The 13,529-nt window shown below is 36.9% G+C and overlaps 1 protein-coding gene across 4 annotated transcripts in view; it reads right to left on the minus strand.

Moving 5' to 3' along the window:
* CFAP54 (cilia and flagella associated protein 54) overlaps window positions 1-13,529 on the minus strand; it is a 211,857-nt gene that overhangs the window by 96,808 nt on the left and 101,520 nt on the right. For all 4 annotated transcript variants that reach the window (XM_043545723.1, XM_043545720.1, XM_037884774.2 and 1 more), the window contains 8 exons: window positions 11,389-11,500; window positions 9,741-9,865; window positions 7,472-7,702; window positions 6,857-6,999; window positions 5,725-5,906; window positions 3,041-3,268; window positions 1,851-2,074; window positions 1,618-1,753 (listed from right to left, as the gene is read on the minus strand). In XM_043545723.1, coding sequence (XP_043401658.1) covers window positions 1,618-1,753; window positions 1,851-2,074; window positions 3,041-3,268; window positions 5,725-5,906; window positions 6,857-6,999; window positions 7,472-7,702; window positions 9,741-9,865; window positions 11,389-11,500 — 1,381 coding nt within the window. The remainder of the gene's footprint in view (window positions 1-1,617; window positions 1,754-1,850; window positions 2,075-3,040; window positions 3,269-5,724; window positions 5,907-6,856; window positions 7,000-7,471; window positions 7,703-9,740; window positions 9,866-11,388; window positions 11,501-13,529) is intronic.

Here is a 13,529-nt window from a genome sequence, read left to right on the forward strand (position 1 = left end):
CACTTCATCGGATGATGCTCATGCTCAAATAAATTGGTTAGTCTCTAAGGTGCCACAAGTACTCTTCTTTTTGTGAATACAGACTAACACGGCTGTTACTCTGAAACCTTAAAATTAGTTTTTATTATGCCATTTGAGACATTGTTTTCAAAAATGTAATTATTTTTATACTACCTTATTGTAACATATTGCACAGATTACTGTACACTTGATTTTAGTACATCAATCTTATTTAAAAAAATCTTAACTTAAAAAAATTTTTTTTTTGCTGCCATTGGTGTCTTACAACTGAATTTGCTGGCTGTCTTTAAGTTTGCCAAATATACAGAATCATGGTTTTGAATTGTAGAAAACTGCTGAATGTATGAATTCCTGGTGCAGGTTTCTCATGATGTTCTTCATTGGCTTTTTAAGTATTCAGGCTTGCTCAATATGAGTAATTCTGACCTTTTTATGGGTTAAGTACACAAGTACATAGCAACAAAGCAGTCCCTCAAGGGGCGCAGTTTAATTAATCAAGGAGTGCATATAGCACCCAGATATATATTCCTAGTTAAAATGGATACTGTCTAGCATTTTAGGCCTCAAATTTAGATTCTGACCATGTGATGGCATGGAGGTACCCAGTGTGCCCCCTTTCAGTGAGGCCTGGCACACCACATAGGCCCTGCATCTGTTTTCCTTCCCCCAAATTATAAACAAGTCCAGAAAGACATTTTTATCAAAGAACACTCCCCTTTCCAGGAGTCTCATTGATTAACAATAGTCATCAGCATAAGTATGACTTATTCAACTATATGCAGGGCATTCATCGTCTCTGGTTCCTTTCTTCTACCCTGCTCCGGGAAACATCTCTGTTTAAGGAACCCTTCCCAGTTCTTCCCTGAATTACTCCTTTTCAGACCCTCCTTAAAAAGGAGTCTCCTAGCTCTCCCCCCTAGAGCTGGGGTGTATTAATTAGATTCTCTGGTCCTTCTGAAGCAGGAGCCCTCCTCTTTGTAGAGGAGTTCTAGGTTCACCAGCTGTAGAGCCTTTGCCAGCTTCTTCTTCAGCTGGCCTCTTTTCCTTTATCAGCCCTCAGGCTTCAGGCATCTCAGCAGGCCAGTCTTTCCTGGCTGATGTTTCCTATTATCTGACCTGCTCTGGGAGTGGAGGCTGCATTTATGCTGGTCTCCTTCTGCCAGCTCATGCCCATTTCATTGGGAAGCCTTGCTCTGACCTCTCTGTAAGGCTCCTGGCCTCAGCCCCTTAAAGAAACAGCAATGGGATTTCCTCCTGTACAAGTCTAACTCCTGGGACGGCTTCCTCTCTCCCAATATTCTCCAGGTCCTGGTATCTATAATCAGACCTTTCAGAATCTTAAAGGGTCACACTAGATGGACTGATCATTAAGCAGTACTGCCATTAAGGGGCAGAGTACCCTGTCACATATGCATAATATGGTATAGTTGCATAAACTTTGATCTGTATTGTTCATGAATATAATCTTAAAGATTCCTGTTTGACAACATTATGAGAAATCTTATTAATCTGTTAAAAACACAATAAATTAAAACATTTTTCAGGATTTAGTTCACAGTGAGGTTCAGTACCTAAATAATTAAATAAATAGTTCACCTTGTCTGCATTATCACCCAGGTATTTTATGAAATGAGGCTGAGGACTATCTGGGCCTCCGAATTGCTGTATTCTCTCCAGAAGTTGTCTCTGTGCATATATCAGCAGTGGAGTCACTTGTTCTGTATATCTCTCACTGGAAAAGGCCAAGTAATATTACAAATCAAAATTACTTATATTTTAAATGAATGATCTAGCTTTTTCCTTTCCATACGCCCTTAAGTGTTACTTACTGTGTAATTGTGTTAAAATGCATGGCTATATGTACCAGTGCTTCCCATTTCTTCATTTGGTATAAGAGCTCTATAGTTCTCAGTACCAGACCACATATCCATCTCAAATCAACCACATTGATATCATCAAGAAGGCAGCAAAAAGTAAGATTAGAACCACCTTCCTCATCAGCAATTCCTCCTACACAACTTGGAACACAGAAATCTCCTTCGGGATCAAAAATCTATAAGTGGAACACAATACATTATAATGAGCAGTTTCAAAACTTAATGCAACTAATTGTATTGCAATGAACAATCACAGAGTTAATGTAACTCTTTCTAGTTTGCTTTTCTTTTTCCCATTTCCTTTTGTTCGCCATATAGACTTTCCAACCCCCTCCCCATCCCTTGGCCATTGGGCTCAGTTTTGTTTTCATCAATGGTTTGTAAGGCAATTCACATACTTTGTAAGGGGCACTAGAGCCAGTTGGGAAGTTTTTGAAAAATATTTTATTTGTCAGAAAATGCCAATTTATTGAAACCAAAACTGTTCACAATCAGTTTCCCATTTTAAAGATTTTTGATGAAAAAGTTTCAAAATTGTCAAAAAGTTACATTTTTTGGTTTTCATTTTAAATTTTTATTTTCAAATTTCATTCCAATTTTTATTTCGATATTTAAGTTAATTTATAGTAAAAATAAATTTAAGAAGTTGAAATCAAAACGAAGTGTTTCAAAATTTTCTAAATAGAATGTTTAGATTGACCCAATCCAAAACAAATTTCAGATTTTTGGTTCGCAAAATTTTCAAGATTTTGACTTTGCATCCTGATTTGAGTTGGGAAATTTTTCAAAATCTTGAAAATTCTCATGGGAAAGGAAAACCATTTCCTGCCCAGTTCTCGTGGGCACCATAGAAACTGAAAGATAAAAGGAAAAGGTATCTGTAAAATTGAGGCAGACAGTAATGATAATAGATGACTTCAGTTTCTAACGTCTCTTGTAAAGCAAGTTTTTAGAAGGTAAGTTATAGTTCTACAAGTTAAGAAGTACTTTTCTTCTGTATAGGCTGTATTATGGGCAGTAGTTTGAAGTTACCAAAATCAATGAAAGAAAATAATTCCTCCTGATTCTTTTCTGCATTTTTCCAAACCATTCAAAGAACTAACTACAATGGACATAATATATGAATAAAAATACATGTTTACCTTAAGGGAATTACTAGTTTGTAGTTCAATTATCATATCAAGGATCATATCTGATGCCAAATAGAATGGCAACCAGATAGTGCTGATAAGAAAATTTCTGGTAATAGGAAATAATCCTTGAAGAGAATGTGAATGCTTGGCAATTGACTGCACTTCTTGACTATAGTTCCAAAGCTCTCGGCAGGTATTTTGAAGCAATGTCCAGTGGCCACCACGATGAGCGAGAACCTATATATAATTTTTTCAAAATGTTATATTTTCAAAGTATAGCTCTGAACAAAGATTCATTCCTCTACCTCAAAACTTAGATAGAAATAATCCTTTAAAATTATGAAGATTTCCTCAAATTACTCACCCTCAGTAAGAACTTACTTAATACATTTAAAAAAATGATAATCATAGAAGTGTAGGACTGGAAGGGACCTCGAGAGGTTATTTAGTACAGTCCCCTGCATTCAAGGCAGGACGATGTAATACCTAGACCATCCTCGACAGATGTTATTTTTAAAAACCTCCAATGATGGAGATTCCATAACCTCCCTAGGCAATTTGTTCCAGGGCTTAACTACCATGACAGTTAAGAAGTTTTTCCTAATGTCCAACTAAACCTCCCTTTCCGCAATGTAAGTCCATTGCTTCTTGTCCTATCCTCAGAAGTTAATGAGAACAATTTTTCACCCCCCTTCTTGTAACAACCTTTTAAGTACTTGAAAACTATTAAGTCCCCCTTCAGACTTCTCTTCTCCAAACGAAATAAATCCAATTTTTTCAATCTCTCCTCATAGGTCATGTTTTATAGACCTTCTATCATTTTTGTTGCTGTCTTCTGGACTTTCTCCAATTTGTCCACCTCCTTCCGTAAATGTGGCACCTACAACTGGTCACAATACTCCAGCTGAGGTCTTATCAGCAATACAATTTAGAAAATTGTACAGCACCTTCCATTCCAGGTTCTTAATCTACTTCGCAAAAAAAATCAATTCATTTATCCTCACAATGTAATAATACATTGCCAGTGATGGAAAATCTACCATGACCCTTGGCAGGAGTGATGAAAAAAATGCTTCCTATTATAAAATTCAAAAGTACACAATTATAACATTTTAGCAATGTCACACACAGTGGGCTGAATTCTGCCCTAGCAAACTCACTGAAATCAGCAATATCAATGGGGTTTGTCATGTTTACATTTGTCCACTCAGCAGGCTTGTCTACATGGGGACTCTCAGGAATATTAAGACAAACCAATTAAAGCCGAGTAATGTGCATAAGTCAAAACACACTAAAACTTAAGTATGGATGCTTTCATTCAGAGGAAAAGTGGCCTTACTCTGCTGTAGCTTTATCCATCTAGAATTATTTTTATGTGCATTGGCTTCATAGCTTTAGTTGATTTCTCTTAACTTTCCTGAGTATCCCTGTGTAGACAAGCATCTAATTTCATATAGGCAAACAGAAACTAGAAGGTAATGATTTCATCACTGTCAAAGAATTTGATCCTCCTCCCAGTCCAAAGTGGGATAGATTGAACCAATGACAGAAATTCTTTATCTGCCAGGACTTTAGTTTTGTGTTTCTCTTTCAAGAGTTGATGCATTCCAAGTAAGAACTTTTTACAGAGCTACAAAAATAATTTTTTACTATTTTTTTACATTTAGTTTTGGAGAGTCAACCTAGCACCATGAAAGTGAGCTGGGACTCTATTTTGCCACAGGCAGCAGAATGAACAACTAAATTCCACTTGCAAATATGTTTCAGTCTTTATTTTTTGAGATGTCGGATTCAGAAAGAACATGCCTTGAACTTTCTGATAACTGATTCAATTTGCAGGGTGGACAAAGGAAATAAAATTATAAATTGAGTAAATCTTTGATAAGGTAATCACATATGGAAAGCCCACAATGCCACTTTCAGAATATAACCCCATTTTCAGGAGGAGGGTTTAATCTGTGCATTTCTATCTTTCAGTATTTACAGACTGATAATACCATAGGTAGCTATTTTTCAGGTGAACATCAAAGGTTTTATTAAGTATTGTTACAGATGTTTTAGATGTTTGTTACATTATCAAATGTTGCCGCAGAAAAAATAAATCCTCATGAATTCAAGACTTGGCAAATAAAGAAAGAAACAAATTGAAAAAATATTATATTTTGAAATGTACCCATACTTACAGTGCTAGAACTACACATATTCTACTAACGATACAGGCTCTTAAACATTTCTTAAAATGTTTGAAAAAGCTTTGTATGTTAATAATATTCAGAGCCGTCACTTTTTTTTTAAAGTGAAAGTTTAGGTGAGCTGGGAGAAAGAGAGGGGGTCCCAAAAGAGCTACAATTAAAATAGTTTTTAAAACACCAAGATTGATCACTTATTCACCATGGCCCTCAACTCTTCTAACAAAGGATATAAACAAATAAACTATATAAACAAATAAGACTGGCAATACTTTAAGGAAGGACTTAGAAAATATGGTAAATTATGAAGAAAGTGAAAGATGCAGTAGTTTGTCAAGTATGATAAAGTGTATATATACAACATACATTGTTTGAACATTTTCCTCAGGATGAAAAATCACTAGTTTTCTCCCATTTAAAAGTTTTTTGAAATAGTGTAGTATTTAAAAAAAACTAAATAATATAAAACAGTAGTAAATATCTTAATTCAAAAGTGCACGTTACCACTGCTCTTCTTAAATGCAGAAAGGTTTTTGTGAAATGCTCTAACAGAATGGCATTAGACGTAGGCCGTTCATGTTCTCTGGCGGAAAGAGTAAGGGATAACTCTGTATCATTTGTCATTTGAGATCGAGGAGTATCTGCTTCACTAAATTTAATGATGTGCTCAGAAGATTTATCAGAATCTTAAGATGAAAAGATAATTGGTTAAAACTAAGTTAACATTCTCAAAAAACATAACAAAAATCACATCACTAGACTTAAGATTTTAAAGCTGCACTTAAATATTCAAAAGTCATGAGGAAATGCCAAAGCTAACATTATAATTTATAATTATTTTATAAACAATTATTTTTATAAATAAGTTATATTTATAATATCATAATATATTTTTAGTGAAGTGGAGGTCAAAGTAGTGATGGGAAAAATTGGTTGAACCAAAATAGTGTGCCTAATATTTTGTCCATCCTCCAAACCAAATCAGAACCTCTTTTCTATTAAGCAGTCTTCCTCCCTGAAGCCATACAGTTTTTAGGGGAAGCAGCCATTCAGCAAGCTCCCCAAAATCCCTCTGGTGGCAAAGCCCTCTTTGGAGGGAAAGTGGTGGAGGGAATGAATCACACTCTCTTTTTGTGACAATGCTTGTTGTGGGTAAAAATTACTTAGCTCTGTAATGAGACAAGGTGAGTGATGGAATATCTTTAATGGGACCAACTTCTGTTGCTGAAAGAGACCAGCTTACACAGAGATCTTTTTAGAGCTGCTCTTTTTCAGGTACCTTTCCAACTCCTTAAGAAGAGCTCTGTGAAAGCTCAAAAACTTATCTCCTTTTGTAGTATGTGTGGGGAAGGAAAACACAAGAGGAGACCTTTGGGATCCAGGAAAGCCTGGGGACCCTTTCAAATCTTACCCATATGGAGGTATAAATGACTTGCCCAAGGTCACAAAATGAACCAGTGATGGAGCTGGGAGTAGAATTAGGGATCTCCTGATTCCCAGTCCTAATCTAACCTCGCTATCTCCATACAGTATTTTGTCTATAAGAGGTGTTTCATAATTTTGACAATGTTAAATAAGGTATTGGAGAAAGCTAGGTTAAATAGATTTAGTCTGTTCACACATTCATAACAGTTACCAGTTATTTTTCTGGTACTTCCTGATTGTGTTCTTTTAATCAGCAAGTGACTCAGTGCTCCTATGTTGTCATCTGTTCCTCCTCTCACAACTATGATGCCAGAATTATTTAGTGAGAGTATTTCAGGGTCCAGAACATCATAACTGGAGGGGGAAAAGAAATAAAACAATAATTTAAAAATCTAGATACTGTATTAAGGAAGACTTCCAAACACATTCACAATATTCATTCCACCATCACTGAATTTTGATTATTCTTCAAGTACTTTTATAAGTATTAAATAATGAATTATGGTCAGAAGTTTTAAAGTCTGAAAAAAATAAGACAAATTGAATGCTCTATTGCACAATTCCAAAACTTTCAATAGACTCAGAAATAGCACTTTCCTGGCTTAACAAAACAAAAATACTATAATAATCACCCTAACATTACAGGGTCACTGTTGTACAATGTAAGATTTGCTTTACCCTTGTGCATAGGGGCTATAAAAATTTTCATGCAACCCATGAAGGGAGCTAGTCATATGACCAAATTGACCAATGGGATTTTAATTAAAAATGTAAGAGTTAGCATTAATAACACATTCAGTGTTTTAAATATTACAGTACATCATACCTGTTCAAATGTTGTAAACTGCAAACTCCGATATTATATTGCTCTTCCAGCCTCTTTTTAAACAAATTGAAGTGAGTAATTGCCATATAAACGTTCATCTGAGACCTCCAGGGCATCTCCTCAAGACATACCTGATGGAACTTTTTTCGTTTTAAGTAATTACTAATTATTGGATTCAGCAGTACCACCAGCCTGTGAAAAGCTACTTTTTCTAGGTCATCTTGCTGTTTCCTAAACAAAAACATGTTAACGATTTTGTACATTAGCAGAACAAATATTGTGCCTTCCAAAGCTATGATGGAGGAAAAATGATAAAGAGTACACAACTGAATAATCCCATTATACATCAACAGACTTCTATACATCTTCAGCAGTGATTTTACTGAACCAGGACAAGGTGTATTTTTCTTTTTCAAATGTATTTAAGTTTAGAGATATTCTACAACATGCAGGTCAAATCGTGCTACTCTCTCTTTTGTTACTGATTTCCAAAGGAGTGTTCTCTGAATAACGATGGAAGAATTTGGCTCTGTGTTGTTTATTACAAAACTTACATTGACTTCAGCTGTAGTAGGACTGTCATTTAAATACGTCATTGCAGCAAGTACTATATAAAATGGGAAACTAGAAGGTACTCTATAGCCTTTATATCTGATAAAACAATATTTAGCCTTCTATTGCCACTTGTTGAATCCACCACACCGAAAAAAAAAAAATCACAACTAGATCATGAGTTTCTACAGCGGTTTCAAAATACAAGGCTGAAACTCACTGCAGGTATTCTCATCAATGGGCTGGGGAAGTAATAAAAAGGAAACTAATTGTTTATTTAGTATTCATGCACTAATATTTGCAGAAACTTTTTTAAAACTACAGAAGATATATGCTGGAATGAGATTTTTCTCAAGCCATATTTCCTTGACTGATTTTGCATCTGAAATCCACAACTGACCCAATACATTGCATCTGCACAGGCAGCCACCATTACCAGAAGTTGAAGGTCTCTGGAGCCCAACACTTTTGGGGCTTGAAACACTAGAAGAACCAAGAATCTAATCTTCTGAAATTGGTCCTAGAGTAGGAAATCTTCTAAATTTCCACATGAATGATCTACTAGGATTGATTAAGAGAGCTCTTCCTCCAACTGATCATGTTTGTTTATTTATTTAGGTATTTTTATATAAAAATCTCATTACTAGAAGAATATGGCAGGTTGTTTCCCTTTCCAAGGGAGCTTTTTACAGTAGGCTGTTCAAATAGTAATTGATTTGAATGTCCCATTTCTTAATTTGAAGATGATATTACCAGTAGTTTGATAAATATTCTGGGAGCTGATTGACATTCCAAAAGGCATTGATATGATCTGGAAGTATCTACCATCCACTGAAAAACAGAGGAACTATTGATGTCAGTATCTTATTGGGACACGGAGGAAGGACATCAGGATACCATGAAGTCTATGTGGTCCTCTAGTGATACCTCCTGGTCAGACGTACTAAGGTTTACATTCGTCTTACTGATTCATGAATTCATATGTTTTAAAGCCAGAAAGAGCCATTAGATCATTTAGTCTGAGCTCCTGTATATCACCGGCCATTACATTTCACACAATTACCTCTGTATGGCACCTAATAACATATGTGACTAAAACATTCCTCCCAGAAAGGCATCCATTTTTTATTTGAAGACATCAAGAGATGGAGAATCCACCACTTCCCTTGGTAGATTGTTCCAGCGGTTAATCACCCTCACTGTTAAAAATTTGTACTTTATTTCTAATCTGAATTTGTCTGGATTCAGCTTCCAGCCTTTGGTTGTGGTTATTCCTTTGTCCTCTAGATTAATGAGCCCTTTAATGCCCAGTATTTTCTCTCAGTGAAGGTACTCCGTGAAGGGGTTTTTCAATTGTGGTAAGCCAATTCGATTGATCTAATGCAATTGACAAATACAACCCTCTGGCCCATCAAAACAGGGCCTTAGAGAGCTTTTACTAGATGTTTTCTGAAAACTATGACACGGCTGAAAGGATCCTGAATTAGATTAGTCATGAGACAGATTTTGTGACCATGGTTTGAAGCACATGCCAGAATGTTGCACAGAAGAGGGTGATCTATGAACCTGCTGTTATAATCAATCCTTCCTGGAGTTCATTCCCTTTAGCATAAATTTAGAAATGAAGCAGACATCATTACAAAGTAAATTTCCAATAACGTTAATTCCACTTTTATGTAGTGAGTATAAATAGTGAATTCGAACCCTGTAAATTTACCTTTGTGCTTCTGGAGATTTCCCCAGACTTGGGTGTCTCAGGAAATATTGTCTAAGACTCTCTTTTCCTTTAAAGGGGGACATTACTTCTTTTCTTGGTTTCTTCAAAGTTGATGCCGCTAGGGGCTTAGAAAAATATTTGCTATGTCACAAACTAATTAAATATTTCATATCTAGCTCTTTAGGCACATTAATTGCATCTACATCACTATTTGCATCCAAAATATGTCGTAGTTCACTTCTGTATAAATGTAAATGGAAAAATAAAAGAAAATATGGAATTTCAGAACTATTTGTCAAAATATGCCATTGAAGGAAATATTATGCATCCCAGAAGGTTATCCCAGAAAACTCTTTTTGCAGAAAGAGAGAATACTCCAGATGTTTCAAATTGGGATACTGGTCAGGATCAAGAATAATCTATTTCACTTATCAATGTTTTTCAACTCTGTATCATCACAGTTCTTTTCCTGTCACTTTAAAAGACAAATTCTGATACTGCAAAATCTCTGGCTTTATTTCCATATATTATAAATTGTAGTGAATGAAAACAGAACTACACCAAGAACTTCTATTAGCTGGATTCAAAGAAACTGTACTGGGATAAAAATTTCTAAAGAAGCAATCACATAAATCACTAATAAAGATGCCAAGAGATACTAATTATGCAACAGAAGCAGGAATTTTAGGAGTTGTATGAAAGCTATCAAATGAGAAATTTTGTTACCCTTTACAAATTCCAAGAAGATAATCATATTAGAGACTTTTGTTTTAATTTTTTATACATATTAGTACTTGGACACTTCTTTAAAATCTCCCTACAGAAATATTTCACAAATTGCTTGAAAAAATGCAGGATAAAGACTTTAATTTTGTTTTAATATATTTCTTTTCTTTTTTTTTAAGTAATTCCCTAGCAATCTTACACATCTCATGGACTGATCATTACCTCTTGATTTTTGTGAAGGGACACATCTCTCTCAGCAGTGCCAGTAACCTGTTTCAGTTATCTCCCCTCAGAATCTAATGGAACCCAAGCATGTCCAGAAGGCTCCAAGGGAGAACACTGTTCTGCCAATAGACTATTCTATCGATAGTTTGGTAGAACTGTATAACTCTTTTTTGTTCTCAACTATCAATAAAGTGGCCCTTGGTAGTCCTTTTCTCGAGCTCCATCCTTACATGTCAGGATGGGTTACAGATGACCTGCAACAACTAAAGCTAAGAGAGTGGAGGCTAAAATGATGTTATTGATCCATAAAGCCCTAAATGTCTTGAGACCTGTCTATTTGAGACAACACCTCTCTTCGAGTGCGATGGTAGCACAGTTGTAATCAGTGGAGGCGCTCATGCTAAAGTCCCTTCAGTTTCAAAGGGAGCTGCTGAGAAGGTATTCTCTGTGAATTTTGGAATTCACTACCCTTCATTGTCTGAAATAGCTTATATCTGTTGGCCTTTAGGGAATATTGCAATGCCCATCTTTTTTCCTGGGCTTTCAGCCCGGGGCATATTCAGGTTTGGAATTTGCATCCCAAAGGTTAGGAAATATGCCTGTTTCCATGCCTGATGTTTAATTTTGTTTGTATTATTGGACTTATATTGTTGCTGTATGATAATGATATATAGCTTTAAATAAAAATACAACTCACTTTTTGGAACTCCACTACTGCTGTTGTGTGCTGCTTTGCGTCTTCAGATACACTGAGCTCACTTATTTCCTTTGCCAAAGTTCCCTTGATACCAAGAAAGTGGTTATTCCTCCTAATAAACCAGCAACAACATTAAATGTTAGTAATATATTAATTAAGGATCTGTCTGCAGGAAGAGCTAGGGTACTTGGAATTCCAATGGACTTCAATGGGAGTTGTGGGTGTTCAGAATCTCAAAGGAGTCTTGTCCTAGTTTTTTAAAGTCTTTGCAGACTCTACTGTATATATAAAGGTTTATAGATAGTTTAATTACATCAAACATTATTTTTGTTCTTCTAGTTGCATTAACTAAAAAGGCTTAGGCCACTCTCTCCAGCCTAATTATCGGCAGGGATGGTAGCTCACTAATACTAGTGATCCAGGGAAAACTCTCAAAAGAAAAGGAGGACTTGTGGTACCTTAGAGACTAACCAATTTATTTGAGCATAAGCTTTCGTGAGCTACAGTTCACTTCATCGGATGCATTCAGTGGAAAATACAGTGAGGAGATTTATATACACACAGAACATGAAAAAATGGGTGTTACCATACACACTGTAAGGAGAGTGATCACTTAAGATGAGCTATTACCAGCAGGAGAGTGGGGGGGGCGGGGAAAGAAAACCTTTTGTAGTGATAATCAAGGTGGGCCATTTCCAGCAGTTAACAAGAACGTCTGAGGAACAGTGGGGTGGGGAGGAATAAACATGGGGAAATAGTTTTACTTTGTGTAATGACTCATCCACTCCCAGTCTCTATTCAAGCCTAAGTTAATTGTATCCAGTTTGCAAATTACTTCCAATTCAGCAGTCTCTCGCTGGAGTCTGTTTTTGAAGTCTTTTTGTTGTAATATTGTGACTTTTAGGTCAAAGATCGAGTGACCAGAGAGCTTGAAGTGTTCTCCGACTGGTTTATGAATGTTATAATTCTTGACATCTGATTTGTGTCCATTTATTCTTTTACGTGGAGACTGTCCAGTCTGACCAATGTACATGGCAGAGGGGCATTGCTGGCACATGATGGCATATATCACATTGGTAGACGTGCAGGTGAATGAGCCTCTGATAGTGTGGCTGATGTGATTAGGCCTTATGATGGTGTCCCCGAATAGATATGCGGACACAGTTGGCAACGGGCTTTGTTGCAAGGTTAGGTTCCTGGGTTAGTGGTTCTGTGGTGTGGTGTGTGGTTGCTGGTGAGTATTTGCTTCAAGTTGGGGGGCTGTCTGTAGGCAAGGACTGGCCTGTCTCCCAAGATTTGTGAGAGTGATGGGTCGTCCTTCAGGATAGGTTGTAGATCCTTGATGATGCGTTGGAGAGGTTTTAGTTGGGGGCTGAAGGTGACGGCTAGTAGCGTTCTGTTATTTTCTTTGTTGGGCCTTTCCTGTAGTAGGTGACTTTTGGGTACTCTTCTGGCTCTATCAATCTGTTTCTTCACTTCAGCAGGTGAGTATTGTAGTTGTAAGAATGCTTGATAGAGATCTTGTAGGTGTTTGTCTGAGGGGTTGGAGCAAATGCGGTTATATCATAGAGCTTGGCTGTAGGCAATGGATCGTGTGGTGTGGTCTGGGTGAAAGCTGGAGGCATGTAGGTAGGAACAGGGGTCAGTAGGTTTCCGGTATAGGGTGGTGTTTATGTGACCATCGCTTATTAGCACCGTAGTGTCCAGGAAGTGGATCTCCTGTGTGGACTGGTCCAGGCTGAGGTTGATGGTGGGATGGAAATTGTTGAAATCATGGTGGAATTCCTCAAGGGCTTCTTTTCCATGGGTCCAGATGATGATGATGTCATCAATATAGCGCAAGTAGAGTAGGGGCATTAGGGACGAGAGCTGAGGAAGCGTTGTTCTAAGTCAGCCATAAAAATGTTGGCATACTGAGGGGCATGCGGGTACACATGTGGGTACCCATAGCAGTGCCGCTGATTTGAAGGTATACATTGTCCCCAAATGTGAAATAGTTATGGGTGAGGACAAAGTCACAAAGTTCAGCCACCAGGTTTGCCGTGACATTATCAGGGATACTGTTCCTGACAGCTTGTAGTCCATCTTTGTGCGGAGTGTTGGTGTAGAAGGCTTCTACATCCATAGTGGCCAGGATGGTG

The sequence above is a fragment of the Chelonia mydas genome, chromosome 1 (assembly GCF_015237465.2).
Source record: "Chelonia mydas isolate rCheMyd1 chromosome 1, rCheMyd1.pri.v2, whole genome shotgun sequence".
Classification (NCBI taxonomy): Eukaryota; Metazoa; Chordata; order Testudines; family Cheloniidae; genus Chelonia; species Chelonia mydas.